The sequence below is a fragment of the Neopsephotus bourkii genome, unplaced genomic scaffold (assembly GCF_033783945.1).
Source record: "Neopsephotus bourkii isolate Nb327-2 ecotype Australia unplaced genomic scaffold, CSIRO-AGI_Nbou_v1 NB_1423, whole genome shotgun sequence".
Taxonomy (NCBI): Eukaryota; Metazoa; Chordata; class Aves; order Psittaciformes; family Psittacidae; genus Neopsephotus; species Neopsephotus bourkii.
The window spans coordinates 3,674,952-3,692,427 of record NW_026901900.1 but is presented as its reverse complement, the minus strand read 5'-3'; the positions used below and the strand labels follow the sequence as shown (position 1 = coordinate 3,692,427).

At 42.9% G+C, this 17,476-nt stretch overlaps 1 protein-coding gene across 5 annotated transcripts; it reads right to left on the bottom strand.

The window, feature by feature from the left end:
- Window positions 1–272: 272 nt before the first annotated feature.
- SEC61A2 (SEC61 translocon subunit alpha 2) lies at window positions 273–16,842 on the bottom strand. 5 transcript variants are annotated; one of them, XM_061368094.1, is made up of 13 exons: window positions 16,457–16,706; window positions 15,289–15,356; window positions 12,795–12,936; window positions 11,850–11,915; window positions 9,498–9,576; window positions 7,244–7,375; window positions 6,990–7,099; window positions 6,237–6,390; window positions 4,766–4,926; window positions 3,526–3,723; window positions 2,813–3,004; window positions 2,599–2,675; window positions 273–1,356 (listed from the first exon to the last, which is right to left on the bottom strand). In XM_061368094.1, exons 3-13 carry the CDS (start codon window positions 12,870–12,872, stop codon window positions 1,170–1,172), a joined length of 1,434 nt encoding a protein of 477 aa, XP_061224078.1. In that variant the 5' UTR covers window positions 12,873–12,936; window positions 15,289–15,356; window positions 16,457–16,706; the 3' UTR covers window positions 273–1,169. The 5 variants fall into 5 exon arrangements, with proteins under 5 accessions (XP_061224078.1, XP_061224082.1, XP_061224079.1 ...); XM_061368098.1 differs by lacking the exons at window positions 12,795–12,936; window positions 16,457–16,706 and adding an exon at window positions 16,735–16,842; XM_061368095.1 differs by lacking the exon at window positions 12,795–12,936 and having other exon boundaries at window positions 16,457–16,705.
- Window positions 16,843–17,476: the final 634 nt, after the last annotated feature.

The window sequence follows — 17,476 nt, the reverse complement described above, 5'->3', positions numbered from 1 at the left end:
TGAGAGAAGACAGAAGAAATCAAAACATGAAATCAAAGGGAAAAAAGAATTAGTTACAGCCAAGTGGAAAAGCTCAAAGATTTGAAGGGGAGCAATCCTGAGGCTTGATTTTAATTAAGGCTGCTAAAAACTGATCAGAATTATATTCTAGAACAAGGATGAGGAAGAAAAAAGGAGACTTCCAGACCCTCCCCCTCCCAACAAAGCATGTTAGGAAAGATTAGACCCTGCAGCTGAATTCCATCTCACACGGATGAGACACAGGAGAGAGCTTAATTAAATAAGTTTATTGTCTAACGTTTACAGTTGTATATTGCCGCTGTAAAGGGCGACAAAGATCTGCAGCAGGAACTCCTCATTCTCCCTTTCCCTCCCCTGAACAGTGCTTGAGGAACCAGGCCTTGTTCTTTAAACTCACAGAAGCAAAGTGGACATGAAGTTTTAGTGGCACAGCTCACACGAGTACAGGTTGAAATGGAACAGCGGGGCTCACTTCCCAGTGGGACAGCAGCTGCCACCACACTGTCCCCCACACAGCAGGGCAAGATCCCAATGCCCTGGGCCCTGCAGTGCAGCAAACCCAGCCCAGAACCAGCTCCCAGGTGAGATATGTATCAGGCTCTAGTAAAATATGATTGTCCACCCTTAGAGCTAAGAGAGGTGCCTGAGTGGAGACAGCGCAAAAAAAGGAGTGCCCAGTTCAGTGATGGGGAAATGCAAGTTAAAAAAGTATAAAAAACTAACATAAAATACAAGCTCCAGGTACATTTTGTCACATGGCAATTAATTTTGAATTCATATTTCTTTTTTCTCCTCTTAAGGACAGGGAAATAAAGTTAACATTTGAATGCTGTGTGCAAAAAGTGTTTACTAACACCAAACTGATACATTTGAGCATCTCACTGCAGCGTTTGGACAGCAAGGTAGATGAACTGGTTTCCAGCATCACAGGCAACACTAGATAATACTTAAACAAGATAGATAATGTAAACTGGATTCTTAAGGCAGCCGGTACTAACGCTGCTCACAGGTGTTGCTCGGTGCCCATTGCAGGAATGGGCCACGCAGCACTTGAAAACACGTCAAAAGAAAATAGCATTGTTGGATTAAATGATGCATGTTGTCAAAATACTTTCCCTTTCCACACAAACCATGAAATATTTGGACATCTAGAAAAATAATGCACCTACTCCTCCAACCTCAGCCTGTTCTTTTACAAATATTTCAAAGTACTGATAAATAATAGTGACTGCCAGCAGAATGCCAGTGCCCGAGCCGATGGCACCCAGGAAGTCAGCCAATACTGAAAGGGCACCAATGCACAATCCACCAAATGCAGCAGCTGTAGGGATATACCTGCACCACAGGGAAAGAGAAAAGAAAGTATTCAGCATCAGGAATCTTCACCCAAAGGCTCAAACAATGCATCTGCTACTATAGCAATCAACTGGAATACTGAGTGACAAAAGTTGAGGGAGGGGATTCTCATCCTCTACTCTGCTTTCATGAGAGCCCCCCCTGCAGTTCTGTGTCCAGCTCTGAGAGCTCAAACATAATAAGGATGTGGAGCTGCTGTTGCAAGTCAAGAGGAGGCTGTGAAGATACTGCAAGTGCTGGCGCAGCTCTGCTCTGGAGCCAGGCTGAGAGAGCTGGGCTGGTTCAGCCTGGAGAAGAGAAGGCTCCTTAAGGAGAGACCTTAGAGCAGCTCCAGTGCCTAAAGGAGACTGATACAGACTCAAGAGAGTGGCTGTTTACAAGTGCATGCAGAGACAGAACAAGGAGGAAGGGCTTCAAACTGCCAGAAGAGATTTAGATTAGACATTAGAAGAAATTCTTCCCTGTGAGGGTGATGAGGCGCTGGCACAGGGTGCCCAGAGGAGCTGTGGCTGCCCCATCCCTGGCAGTGTTCAAGGCCAGGTTGGACACAGGGGCTTGGAGCAACCTGCTCTAGTGGAAGGTGTCCCTGCCTGTGGCAGGGGTTGGAGGTGGATGAGCTTTAAGGTCCCTTTCAGAAGAAACCATTCTATGTTCTATGTAATTTAGCATTGCAAATGGAACTGTGCCATGTGCTGTCTTCCATATTTGTACAAAGTAGAGACTAAATTAAGTATTCACCAAGAGGAAAGCTGTGTGAATAACTGAACACTGGGAAAGTTTTTCACTGCACAGGATAGCACATGTGTATGGAGAATTGCTATCTAACTTCTACAGGAGCAGGAAAACTGCTCTGACTGAAACACAAAGGGATGCATCTACCTTTCCATACAGACCAGCAGGCTTTGTGTATTGCATAAAATACCACTTTTATAGTCTCAGCTTAGATCAGGAATGGTAAATTAAACACTTGTAAAACCCAAGGAATCTTCCTTGTACAAACACAGCAGAGATCCGGGCCAAATTCTCTCATTATACCACTTACACAAGAGGCACTACAGGTAAACCTTATCTACTGCTATAAGTGCCTTGTGTGTTACCAGGAACAGCTGAAAGGGAAGAACCCGAACACGTGCAGTGGAAAGAGGTCTCCAATGTTTTCAAGAACACCTGCCCTAGCTGACAGGACCCTCGAGCACCCTGTTAAAGTCACCGTTTCCTTACCTGTTCAGCTCGTGAACCATTGAAGTGTCCCTGTGGCCTCTCATCACCATCTGCTGCTCTTTGAGTTGCTTGGCAACCTGCAAAAAAAGAGAGTTTTATGGAACTGCTGCAGTGTTTCATAGTCACCTGATATTTAGTCAGAGGAGTAACTGATGAGTGATTAGCCAGGCAGGTCTAAACGAAGACATCTAGGCAGGTTTATCACAACACCTACGTCTTTTGCTGATGAGCCAGACACCTCAATCCAAGTCTTGGAGAAGAACGCGCAGGATCCCAACATAAATATGATATAAACTATGACATGGACAGGATCCTCAAATATTGCACCCATGGATTCAGGGGGAGACAAGTAGTAGCACAGGCCACCAACAGGGTAAGAGCGAGCAGGGCCACCACCACTGACATCCTGTGAGAGGGGAAGAAAAAGGAAATCAGTTATTTTGCCAAGAAAGGTTGGAATAAGTGATCCTTGAGGTCATTCCAAGCTGGTATTCTGAGAGATTCCTCACAGACCTCTGACATTCCTATTACAGACTGGTTTGGGTTGGAAGGGACCTTAAAGCTCCTCCAGCTCCAACCCCCTGCCACAGGCAGGGACACCTTCCACTAGAGCAGGTTGCTCCAAGCCCCTGTGTCCAACCTGGCCTTGAACACTGCCAGGGATGGGGGAGCCACAGCTTCTCTGGACACCCTGTGCCAGCACCTCAGCACCCTCACAGGGAAGAGCTTCTGCCTAATACCTAATCTGAATCTCCCCTCTGTCAGTTTAAAGTACTATCCTGTATTTCCAGAAGAATTCCTCTTCAGTGATTAAAAGAGCTTTTATATACAAATGTTCAAAAGTATTCAGCTTTCTGCTGCTTAAATTTCAGTTTCACAATGAAGTAATACGTACAAACAGTTCATTTTAAGTGGTAAAATACTTACTGCCCACTGTCCTAGTAAATTCACCAAGAAGTTGCCACTAAAACGAACAGACAACATCTGGGAAATGACATAGAGGTTTGAAACTAAGGCAGACTGCAGAATGATGGGAATGTTGGAGGTATAGAAGAGCTTGATTGGATAGCTACTGTACTGTCCCCGGTAGCGTGCAGACTTGATGGGTAAATCAACACGAAACCCCTATGGAAAGAACACAAACACACCAGGCTTATTTCCAGCACAGGTGGTGCTCCTCAAATGCCAAAAGCCATTCCTGACCACAGCCTTCTGGCTGGATAAACAAGGAGTGCAAGGTCTGAGACAGTGAAAGCCGGAGGTTTCTGCCTCAGCCTGGATACAATTTTAAGGAGTTGTAAGGGTTACTGCTTTGTTTTATTATGCTCTTTTTATATAAACATAATCTCTCACCTGCTAAATGACATCCCTTTAACACACACTTTATAGAATAGGGCTCAATAAAAGACTTTGACTTAAGTAGCCAGTTATCATCAGGAATTGTGTGGTAAGGCCCATTCCTCTGGGGCAGGCCTCTGGCTGAGTAGACCCAAGAAAAGCCACATGGATTTGAAAACCACATAACCCGAGTTTTTCTGCCAGCACTGACTCAACAGCTTAAAAAGAATAATAATAAATCACATTTTAGCTACACACACAAACAAGAAAATCACCCTATGGATCCTGCTTTAGTGTCCACTTTAGTAAATACTTAAAAGTTTATACTTATATACTTGGTATTTAAGCATAAGCTTAAGCAGTCAATACTTTAATTTTAAAGAACTAAATTTAATGCTAGCTAAGGATTTCAAGAAACTGATCAGAAAACCAAATCAGCCCTGCACTGATTACATGGCTGTTTCTAGAGTAAACCCACCCCAAAGCAGGAAGACTCTTCACTCTGTCCAAGAATATTCTTCCAAGTCACTGATGAGTATTCAGCCATATCTGTGTGACAACTACTGCAATTCCAGAAGCCATTCTTAATAAAAATACTCTCAGTGTGTGTATGGCATTTAATGGAATGTGGGCTACAGAACTTAACAGCAGCACTGTCCCAGAGGTATGTTACTGAACAACACTACTGAAATAAGGAGAGTTCATTGCTCAAAGCTGAGAGGGATTCGACTTTAACTTGTGCATTTCCCCCCAGTGACTGCAGTGTTCAGGGTCTGTGCACTCCCACCTCTGCAGCTGCAGAGCTACTATGAGGAACTGCTCATTTTACCTGGAAATAGATGACTACAGCAAATACAAACACTGTAGCAATCAGGTTCATGAGATTGGGCAGATTCTGTCGGTAAAAAGCTTCTCGCAAAGCCCGGACCTTGTCGGTTCGTGTAGCCAGAAGGTGAAATAAGGCAATCACAGCCCCCTCAAACTCTGTCCCTGCACATAACAGAAGAGTCAAAGGAATTTCAATCTGTAATTTAAAAACCTGTTAAAAAAATGGCATCTTTCTTTTGGAAATTTGACACAGTAAAATCTGATACAATCGGACATAAATCCTGTTTTAACTGATGTACCACAATACAGGATTCTGGTTAGCTTATAGATTGTAGATTAATCTACCAAAACATTATTACTGGTTAAAACAAACAACCAAATCCCCAAACCAACCAAACAAAAACCCCAAGTCACACATGAAAGAATACACTTCTCCTTTCTTTTCTGGGGCAGGAGAATGATTAGAAGTAATAAACAATGAGGAAAATAGCTTTAGAAAAGAAGTAATAAAATACAACAAAGCTCCTAAGGTGAAATGAAAGCAAACTAAAATAATGGCTCTGGACTCCAGATGTATTCAACTAGTTAACTCCTTGATGCAACAGGCTGTATCTTAACTTAGCATTGCTTATTTCTAGGGTCTCAGGACAACCAGATGTCAATGATTGGCTGAGGAATGAAGAGATGGTAGTGTCAGAAGAATCAAACCAATTTAAAGTAATTTGAAGGCACCAACTATAAAAGCATCCTATAGCCACAAGTAATAGTTGGATCATAACCAGCTCCTCTGAACACAGTATTTCTTGTCTTCTCTGTTTCGAGGGACTAAATGATACTGAAACAAGACTAATTTGGTTTGGAAATCCAAAATCTTCAGTCAGGGGGCTTTAACTGCTGCAATTGAAATCAGCAAAGGAAAACTTGCAGGTTATTTATTCACCTTTATGTAAGTCAGACAAATTTGGTCTTCAGTGTTAGACATTTAACTTTAGAAGGTAATCCTAGAATGGTTTGGGTTGGAAGGGACCTTAAAGCTCATCCAGCTCCAACCCCTGCCATGAGCAGGGACACCTTCCACTAGACCAGGTTTCTCCAAGCCCTGTGGCTTTGAGCACTGCCAGGGATGGGGCAGCCACAGCTTCTCTGGGCACCCTGTGCCAGCGCCTCAGCACCCTCACAGGGAATAATTTCTGCCTGATGTCTAATCTAAATTTCCCCTCTGTCAGTTTAAAGCCGTTCCCCTTTGTCAGTCCCTTTCCAGGTCTCTTGTTGGCCCCTTCAGGCACTGGAAACTGCTCTAAGGTCTCCCTGGAGCCTTCTCTTCTCCAGGCTGAACCAGCCCAGCTCTCTCAGCCTAATAATAATTATCACACATTAAACATTTTTAATAGCCATCAGATAAACACTGATAGTTTCTGTATAAGTACATATCCACTGGAACACATTATAACTAACTGTAATAGCACATGTACCTCTGCCAGTGTTGATGGTAGTAGGACTGAAGGCCTTCCAGACAATGGTTTCACAGATATTGGTAGCAATAAACAGGGAAATACCAGATCCCAAGCCATAGCCTTTCTGTAGCAACTCATCTAACAGCAACACGATCAAACCAGCAACAAACAGCTGTGGGAAAAGGAACAGAACTGAGTAGAAAGAAGAATAAATCAAGTCAAAAATTATGTATTAATTCCCTGCTTCTGTATTTTCATCATCTTGGAGTATGCTGAGGAAGTTTTTTACCTATACATCATTCCTGCAGTATTTCCGCCCTCTCATGTACAAACGCCTGCACATCTCACCTGGCAACAATCCCCGTGACTTTTCAACACAGACACTTGCAAACAGATTACTCAGTAAGCACTGGATTTTGGGTATCTACTGCTTTGCTCTACAGGATAATGTCTCAAAGCTGCATCTGTGCTGTTCAGTGAGAAGTCCTTCATGATACTGAACAGGAGCTACTTCTTCAAAGTCTACTAATTCCTTTACTTTGAGGTAAACAGCAACTCCTATCTGAAACAGTTGTGATACTAACTATCCCAGCTTTCTCCTCCTTTATGGAATATTTAGGATTTCTCATACATAGACAGGTACAAACGGTGATGGTTTACAGCATTAAAAATAAATAAATAAAAGGCAACCAGACATAAAAAAAGATTTTTCTTTCCAGCTATACTGTATCCAACCAGTCTCAGTTACGCACAAAATAGCTCATTACAAACCTGAATTATAATAAGAAGACAAATTCCAGCACCCATTTCAGCAGGATCTCCATACATTCCAGTCATAACATACACAATGGCTTGCCCAATGGTAATAATCATCCCAAATACTAAAACAAGAGAGAAAGCAAATCCTTTAAATATCCTTTGCTGCAATCACCTACCAAAGAAATCTCAGAGCTACTATCCCTTAGGCAGGCTGCTTTCCCCAGAGTAAAAACGTGCTCACTGCTTTCCATTGGAACAGTGCTTACACTTCTGAGCTCCATTGAACAGGGCTCTGTCTTTTGGAGTGTCACCAACTTCAATGATCTTTGCTCCAGCCAGCAGCTGCATGATCAAACCAGAAGTCACAATGGGGGAGATACCTAATTCCATCAAAGTACCTGAACAGGAAGAAAAAGTAACACTATCAGATATTAGGATATTAACACAATTGGATATTAGGAACAATTCCTTTACCGAGAGGGTGCTCAGGCATTGGAATAGGCTGCCCAGGCAGTGCGGGAGTCATCGCCCTGGAAGTGTTCAAAAACCATGTAGATGAGGCTGTTTAGTGACGTGATTTAGCAATGGTCTTGGCAGTGATGGGGTAATGGCTGGACTTGATGACCTTAAAGGTCTTTTCCAACCTAATTGATTCTATGATTCTAATTGCCATTCAAACATCTCTCCTAAAGAATTCCCCTCTGAGGATATTAGGTCTGGTGAAAGGTTTCTGAGCTATAAGGAACACTTTTCATAATGCTTCCAACATATTCTATTCCAGCCCAGGTATGATCAAAGCAAAGACTGTAATCTCTGCACAAAAGAAGGCTGCTGTGCTAAAATCTGTCATTTTGAAGGCAGCATGAAAAAACCGTGTAGCATTTCACTTCAAATACTTCTGTGGAACCATGCTAACACCAGAGGTCAATGTACACAGAAACTCAGCATTTTGGCATAGCCTAACAAGGAACAGTACATGCACAGCTGATCAGCCCAGTAGCTTCTCTGTCCTCTCACACCATCTCTGGAAGGGGCCCCTTCTCTGGGGGAAGATATCAGGCTTTTCCTATGGATCAGTCATTTATTCAGAAGCTTTGAGTGACATGTGCTGCCTAACAATAGCAGGGGCTGCCCCTTCCCTCTTACAGTATAAGGAAAAAAGTGGCTATCCATCCCCTAGCCTCTTTTTTTCCAGAGATGAACATATCTGGCATATGCACATTTCATGGCAAGTAATCCTTATTTATTTCTTTTTTTAGGATCTCTTTCTACCTCTTTCTATAGATTATTACCTTCCTTAGATGCCCCTGATGCCTTTCCCTGAGTGTTTCTTTAGTTCCACTGTATCCTTTGTGGCATGGCAGATTAGGACTGCGCAATATTCACTTTGTGGCACTGAGCTTTTCAACCTGTACTAAAGCCATGAGGTTTTCCCTCTTATCCCTCAATAGCTTCATTTCCTGAAGAGCCTTTAATAAGTCATCTGAATTCAACAAAGGGGTTTTGAGCACCTTCCTTATTGTCCTGAGTCTTAATTTCTGCCTAACTACCATTGGTAGCCTTCATTTCAGCTCTATCTTTTCAAAGATTCAAATCTCTACTTCTCCAACGGGAAGAAAATGAGGATGTCAAAAACTTCAGCTTTTACCCCCCATCCTCCAATGATCTCCAGTCACTTGACATAGGTGAAAAGTAACCTTCCCACTCATGTTTTTTAGTGCTTTCAGTCTCTCTAATCTTCTGTCTGGGTAGTGAACAGCTTATTTTGTACCTGCTAGTGAGACATAGAGTTTTATACATAAATTCTGCAGCAAGGTTTGAAGCAGGTAGCTTATTTACCTTCATGTGCTATCTTCACTGGTGTGACCAAATTAGCCATTCCTAAATAATTTGTACCTTCACATTAGAGGGTTCCACTGATTTTCTTAGTTCCAGCAATTTCCATTATACAGATGAGGTCAGTGTCCCCATTCACAGTCACATGTGAGATCACCCATCTGAGCTTTACACTTCCAGCATTAGTTTAAGTCTTCTTATACATTTGGTTGGGAGTCACTTGTCTATTCTAAACTAAGTTAGTTTGGCTTTGCTGAACTATCAGCCTCATCACCTCTGCCCTTAACTTTCCCACCTATAAAACTACTCGCATACAATGCTGTCAAAATACCATGAGGCACGTTTCTAGCCTATACTCTCATACTGCACATTCGTGCTCTTTGTAAGTGGTGGGGCAGAAGATTCCCTGTCCCATATATTAATCAGAAAGAGGCTGCTCTACAATTCAAAAGAGAATCACCCCAGAACTTCAGAATCAAGATTAATCTCATCTGCATGTCAAAGGAAACCCCATCCCCAAGGTGAAGAACTCCTCGAGGATCAGTCAGTTTTAATTACATCTCTGTTAAGAACTTTACAGAGTGTTTCAACATGACATCTGGGTTGTATGAAATTTAACAGCCAACCATTTATTTCCTGCTCTGTTTATAGCCATAAAAACAGAGGAAGGAATAATCTACTAACCTCTGTTTGACGCAAGAATAACTCGCATCCAATAGAACGGATCTGCAGAATCTGATGACATGATTCCAAACAAAGGTATCTGTCAAAGCACACAACAGTGTTAGACATACACAAAGCCAGCACGCATTAATCCAAAACTCTAAGTGCAAAATGGTTCAACTATTACACTCTTTAGAATCATTTATTCCAATTCTTTTTAATTAAACCAGAGGCACTGACACCGTCTATTTTAATCCCCCAAGTGGGGTATGACTCAGAGGACTAAAATAAGACCCTTCTACAGGAAAAAGCAGAAACCCCTAGAAAGAATCAGTGCCCATAAGCCAGATTCCTGCAGTTAAAGATGTAAATGCCTGACATGTCATTCTGGAATACTACAACTCCCCAAAAGAACAGAAAAAGCATAAAGCTAGTTACCCACCACAGATCATCCACAGAACAGGGGAAAACATCAGATTACTTATGCCATTACTTATTTCACGAAATCTTTGCAGCAAATTGGAGTTTCAAATAAAGAGAGAGAAAACTGCAGCAAAGCATCTTGGAGATGACAGAACGAAGCAGGGTTTTAATTCTTTCTTTTAAACTGTCCTAAGTAGAATTTATTTCCCATAAAAATTAAAGATACAACATAAATTACGATGCAAGCACCTTCTTCCAGCAAGTTTAAACATTCAAATTCCACAGCTGGCGATGTGTTTTAATATATCCCATGCAGAACTGTCAAAGTTAGCCAAGTTTATACAAACCCTCCAACATTCTATATGTCAATCCTGACGGATTTTGAACTCTTTACAACTCTTCTGCATCACAAAAGCAGCAGACCAGTAACCCAGGCAAGTTTATAGATTTATTCCTGAAAACTCCAGTCTGCACCATTCAATTTCCTTATTCAATTACTATAATAATTTGTATAGATTAAAATTCTTAATGATGCATATATCCATCAGGGAGACAAAGTACATGTTGTTCTAGCTCTGGTATCATGCCCACCTCCTCCTTCCAAACAGATAGGTCAGTACAAGAGCTGGATTTTAGCCTTTCAACAGTCCTTCAGTGCTGTAAAGAGTCATTATTAAACTATTGCTCCAGATTCTAGAATTGGTCAGTTGATAAACATAACTTAAACACCCTGAATCTGAAGATGAACAGTTCATTTTAAGTATAAAAACATAAAATACAGTTCAGTCTAAGAGGTCTACAAGCTCTAAAAAAACTACGCATCAGTATATGAATTCTTAATGAAACCCAGCAAAACAACACTATCTGTTTACAACCCAGGTACAGGTTCTAGGAACTGACACGGATCTGTTGGAACAAGTCCAGAGGAGGCCACGAGGATGATCAGGGGACTGGAGCACCTCCCATATGAAGACAGGCTGAGAAAGTTGGGGCTGTTCAGCCTGGAAAAGAGAAGGCTGCGTGAAGACCTCATAGCAGCCTTCCAGTGTCTGAAGGGGGCCTACAAGGATGCTGAGGATGGACTCTTCATTAGGGACTGTAGTGACAGGACAAGGGGTAATGGGTTAAAACTTAAACAGGGGAAGTTTAGATTGGATATAAGGAAGAAGTTCTCTCCTATTAGGGTGGTGAGGCACTGGAATGGGCTGCCCGGGGAGGTTGTGAATGCTCCATCCCTGGCAGTGTTCAAAGCCAGGTTGGATGAAGCCTTGTGTGGCATGGTTTAGTGTGAGGTGTCCCTGCCCATGGCAGGGGGGTTGGAACTTGATGATCTTAAGGTCCTTTCCAACCCTAACTATTCTATGATTCTAACTCCTGCAACTATGAGTAATAAAGACCATGTCAATGTTTACAAAGAACTCTGTCTTGGAGGGGTTGGGAATATCTTTGCCAGCATATTCACAAAAAACAAGTTCTGAATGTCAAGTTAAAAGACCTCAGGAAAACATTTCCTGCAATCTTTACAACCCATCTGCTTGTTCAAGAGGAATCAGGTAAAAGGTCAATTCTGTTTCACTCAACACTGCTAAAATGTCAATTTAGCTACGAGCAGAGGGTAAAAAAGACATCAAATTGCTCAGTTTGCTTATGCTGCTCAGTGTGTAACCGGCTGGGCTGTTGACCCTGCAGCCAGTATTCTCATCTGATAGGAGCCTTCATATAACAAGAAAAAACATGATTTATTTTAGACTAAATAAAAAAATTAGTCTGTGAAAACATATATAATCCATAATAGACTTCAGAGAATCAGGTTTAACTGAAGTATTAAATACTTCATCATAAAGTAGTAGATCAAAATGAAACACAAATACAAACTTCTCACCCTTTTAGCGTTCCATTTTATATGCACAGAACACACAGTGTCTGAACAGAGAGAACATCAACACCCACCTGGCAGCATACCAAGAAAATGAAGAGCGTGATGGCTGTCCATAGCACCTTCTCTCTGAACTGGATCTACAGAACAGATCATAGAGGTTAATGTGTTAACTGGATGTAGAATTTTCACTGTGCAGAAACAATGCAGAGTAAAATTAATGAAATTAATGAAATTAACTTAATTAAATGCAAAGATTGAACCAGAAGCATCATCCCTCATTAGCATTTAATATGATTTCAGATTTTATAGAGACAGTCATGGGCTTCTGTGTAGCCAGAGAAACCTGGGCTCTGTCAGACAGCATAGCTGAGACTCAGTCAGTAGAATGTATTTTATATAGGATTGTAATACAGTGGGTATTTACAGAAAAGTGACAGCATGGCTAAAAACACAGACATACCAGACCAAGCATGAAAGATTAATGCAAAACCCCCTTTATGTTCAGTGATTAGTGCTCTATGATTCAACAGGTTGGAGGCACTGTTTTGTAAGGCTGGAAGTTACTAAACTAAAGCACTAGACTTTATTAAAAGATCTAACTGCTGTGAAGACAAGTGAGAACCACCAGAAGAACCATGAGGTTTGGGCAGTAATTCAAAATGCTTAGAATTAAGTTCTTCAAAGGGTGTTAAAGAAGCTTAAAATCACCATTATCTTCATGAACACAGACCAAAAAATCATTTTGACTCCTTTTTCCCCCCCTCAAATGCTTTTATTGATGCAGATTATATATTACTTTATAAAAGGAAGTCAGATTAATGATCATTAGTCACTAATACATTGAAAAGGATCTCAGGATCACAACATTTGAGGCAACTGTAACTAGTGCCAGGCACAAGAGAAGAATCACAAGATTTAAATTTGAACCAGAGGATTGCTCAAAGCATGAGGTAGAAAGAAATGCTCCTAAAGAGAACAGAGAGCACCAAGATGCTGTTTTATCTTCAAGCTTCCACCTCTCCTCCATGGACCAGAAACACAGGATAAGCGTGCTCACTGGAGGCAAGAGTACCGCAGCTACTAGAATGTGACATGAACTAACAGGTAAGACAGATACAGCAGAAATAGAGGCTTTCTGCCTCCAACCACTGAACCTGCCTGGAGAGAAGTAACAAGAAGAAAGATTAGTGCCTGATTTTATTGGTGCTGAACACCCACAAAGGAGAAACTGCAAACTGATGCAGCAGCACAGCTTCTCAAGCAAGAGAAACCCCATAACAGTATCTTTATGAATTACATCATGTACTTACTTTGAAGTAAAATAATGCCTCTAATTCAATTTATTTACTGATACTGCCTCACTCTTTTAAAAGAGGCCAGATGCTAAAAATACAGGAGTACAAAGATAAAAAAAGACAAATAGTGACAGCAGCAAATAAATCCAGACAGTGTCTTGACAGTGTCTTGTGTTCGACTTTACGCAGTGCTGACCCACTTTACCAAGTGCTGTTTGAATTCTACAGTTCAGATTTTAAGTACAGACTTGTAAAAAGAAAAACACTTCATCAAAGGATCTCTGCAGCCCCACTGTTAACCTCAGCTCCCAGGGCATCACTCACGTTCTACAACTGCCCTGGCTCTCTCTGTAAGTGCATCGGGTATGACCATAAGAGAGATTCTGCATCAACCAAATTAGAGTTATTCCCAAGGAAAACAGTCTCTCTGATTCAAAAAGATGGGAAAATAAGCCCAGGAGGCAGCTGAATCCATATGCCAGGAACAACAAAATACAGACTGGTACAAAAACACTGCAAGCACAAGTGGTAACAAGCACAGGGATGATACATTCCATCATCTGATCAGATTCACTTGGACATTTTATTCCTTTGACATTTTTCTTGTAATTTATGAAATTGAAGGGACTAAAGCTCCATCTTCTTGGTGTTCTGAACAGTGTGTTCTACTCAGAAAAATCTGTGCTTATGAGGGAAATATGAACTGATATTACTAACTACAAAGTAGCAATTGCTTCTGTTCATCGAGTTGGTCAGAACACAAAAGCAACACTCCCCACTGACAGAAAACATCTCTCAGCGAGAGCCCAACTAAATCAAAACTCCACCTTCACTTAATGCCCTGGCACCAGCTGGCACAGAGCTCATTTTCTTCCTATAACTGGTACAGCGTAGACAAAATAGATTTATTTTTCTATTTTGTTATCTTCATTTCTTGTCCTGGCCTTAACCAATCCACTCAAACCATTACTAATGATGTCTGCCAGTGCCAGCTTGCAAGAAAATAGTAAGTAACAAAGATTAATTAAATAGAATGATCTAACTCACTTGATAAACTACACGTGAGCAAGGAACAGCACTTAAGATGGTCAAAGGGCTCTTCAGTGTCAGAAGGAAGCTCCCAGTTATATTTTCACTTCAAATCTGGACAAAGCTGGCAACTGGCAGCCATTGCCCAGACAGCGACCTAGATAGTAATAAAGACAAAGTGACCCAAATAGAGAGGACAGGAATCTTGGCACCTCTCTGAGAATCCTTCATCTGCTCTTGGAGGACACAGACAGATTGAGTCCCTGTTCCTCTCTGGCAAAGAGAAAGGCAGGAGGAAAAAAGAAACCAAAAGCAAGAGAAAAATCACAACTGCCAGTGAGCTCTACAGAAACATCAGCGTCTGTAGATTTGTCTTGGCTGCTTCTTCCCATCCACCCCACCAGACAAAAATGGGATGGATGTTATCAGTTAATCCCAGATAGGCCATAAATCAGCACCAGGAGATTGCACTATGGTTCACCACTGCAGAAATAAAGATGATACCTCTCTCATCCATCAGAAGATCCCCTCAGATGGTGCCATCTTCCCAGATGTGCATTTTCTTTTTAAGAATATAAAAACCAACAGTTAGCTCTTAAGGAATTTTCATGCCAGTCAAATTTGTTACTCCAATGAGAACCTTTGCCACCTAAATGGTACGTGCTTGCTCGAGTTTCTAAAGTAGGCAACAGTGGCTACAGGATGGGTTTTTGCCAAGGCAGGTCTCTTCCTGATCTGTAGAAATTCATTAATTTTAATCTAGAAAATGTGCTGAGGAAATGGGAGGCATTTCTAGGCCTAAGGGAACAGAGATCAGCTGTAAGTGAACTCAGTTCTCCGATTTCAGATCTAAGACAAGTGTCACACCCAGTAGGTGAACAGGGAGCAACTACCTGCCCTATGTCACAGACCACTTCCCCACTTCATCAGGGTGAGTCACACCTAGGGGAGTAGAAAATATTTTGTGGAAAAGGAAGAACTAAATCTGTGATTACCAAGTGGAACAAGTTACCAGAAGGCTGTTAAGAATTCCTCATCATGGTAATATTTTACCTTGACATGGATTTACCTCCTTCAAGGAATATGTCCTACTTCAGGGCCCACTGTCTGTATTTATACTGCAGCATGGACTCGAATATCACAATATGTGTGAACCAGTAAAGGAAGAACATAATGTGGCACTCACTTTTCGCTCTGGTTTCTGGATTTCGGGTAACACTGCACAGAATGGCTTAATAACTTCTAAAAATTTTACTGTTCCAGGAAACACACACACACAAAAGAGAAAGACAAATATATTAATGAGCCTTTATGAATTCAGAAAGCTTCATACAACTTTATTAAACTTCTAGGAGAAAACATAAAGTAAGTGAATTATTTCATCCACACACTAATTTGGCGTTTAAAAACTAACGGCCTCTTCTTAAAACAGCTGAAAACAGGGAATAAATGTGAAAGGCAGTTCTTTTTCTATTCAATTTGGTCCATTCTTCTCTCTACAGCTGGAATCATTTCAGATATGGCACTGTGCACACCACCAGAAGTGAACTAAACTGTATTCCACCTAAAAATAAATGACCCAGTATCAGCCTGTGCTGGTTAAACACGGAAGCAAAGGATACTGACATCAGAGAGTACCCCTGTAGAAATTAGTATGTTGTATTTTACAGCAATATTTAGCTAAGAAAATAATTCGATCACTAAAATATGTTCAGGAATCAGCATTTAAATCACTGCAACTCTTATTCCGATCAGAACTTTAGGTATGTTTGTTAAAATGTTTGGTATATCTCTTTTGACGGTATCTCCTCTAACATCACAGAAAAGCTCAACAGTTAGAGCTCTTTCTCATGTGTTTGATGGTTCATCTGTCCTCCAAAACTTGCATGTTATTCCCAGCCCCAACACATTCAGACACCCACAGAAAACAATCATCGGTACGTTTCCGAAGAAAACGCATTTATTACACCGAAAGCCAAATTTATCAACATTTTAGTCCAAATGTCACGGTTACTTTCACATGTTGCGGTGATAAATTCTCCCTGTATTTACTTCAAGTCGCCACATAGCTCATCACAACCCGCAACCCGCCCCGCAGCAGACGGCTCCCAAGCTAAAACACCGAGACCAGAGGGACAAGCAAACCCACCCCACACGGTGCCGACCAGTGCTTGGCCTCCCTCCGCCCGGCACCCCGAGTCCTAGCCGGGAGGAGGCTGCCCCGCTCCCGCTGCGCCTCAGGCACGCCGGGCCACGTCCTGTCCTGCCCTCCCGCAGGCAGCGATCCCGCTGCCCAGAGCGGCTGCCCCATAGGCCGGGCCGGCTCCCCGGGCCGCCCCCCTGCCCGTACTCACTGCCCATGGCGGCGGGGCCAGCCGCTCCCCTCCGCTGCAAGCCGCTGCCTTCGCCGCTACTCTCCGCCGCCTACCGGCGCCGTCACGTGCCGCCGGCGCAGGGCCCCACCCCCTGGCGCGCAGGCATCGCTCCGGACGACTATCGCTGCCCGGCCAGCACGGCGCTGCCGGCGCGGGGGCCAACGGTGGTATCGGCCCCAGTAGAGGCTCTCCGAGAGCCACCCCGCTGCAGACGCCGACGTGAGAGGAGAGGGACCCGCCGCGGGGGAAGCAATAACTGGCACCGGGCGGATCAGGCTGCCAGCGGACAACCACGACTGCGAAGGACCCGCTGGTAGCTGTGCTCCCAGAGTGCTCCGAGAGCTGTGAGGGGAGCGGCCTCACACCGCCATAGCTCCGCCCCAGCCCCGCCTCACACCGCCATAGCTCCGCCTCAGCCCCGCCCCAGCCCCGCCTCACACCGCTATAGCTCCGCCTCACACCGCCCCAGCCCCGCCTCGGCCCCGCCAGACCGCCTCCTGGAAGGAGGAAATCGTCTCTTCCTCACTCCGGATCGCAGCCGTGCTCGGATCCTGTCAGTCCTTAGGAAGTTAGAGTCGATTTCCTTGGTGGTGGTGAAAGACTGGCCCAGGTTGCCTAGAAGCTGTGGCTGCCCTATCCCTGGCAGTGTTCAATGCCAGGTTGGAGCAACCTAGTCTAGTGGAAGGGGTTGTAAGGGGTTGGAATTGGCTGAGCTTTAACGTGTCTTCCAACCCAAACCATCCTGTGATTCTACAAAAAGCTTGTTTTCCTGATGTGTTTTCTCCCTGTCACCAAGTTACTGCTGTCTTTAATGAACTGCTCAACCTAACATCTCATTCCTTCCATGTCTTTTTTTTTTCCCATTCCCATACTTCTCTCTGAAAACCTGGACACCCCATAGTGCACAACTGCTGCAACACTTCCTGTATGCCTAGTTAGCTTCTCTGCCATCTAACAGCATGTAAAGCTTCACTTCTGCTTGTGTTAACAGCCCACAAA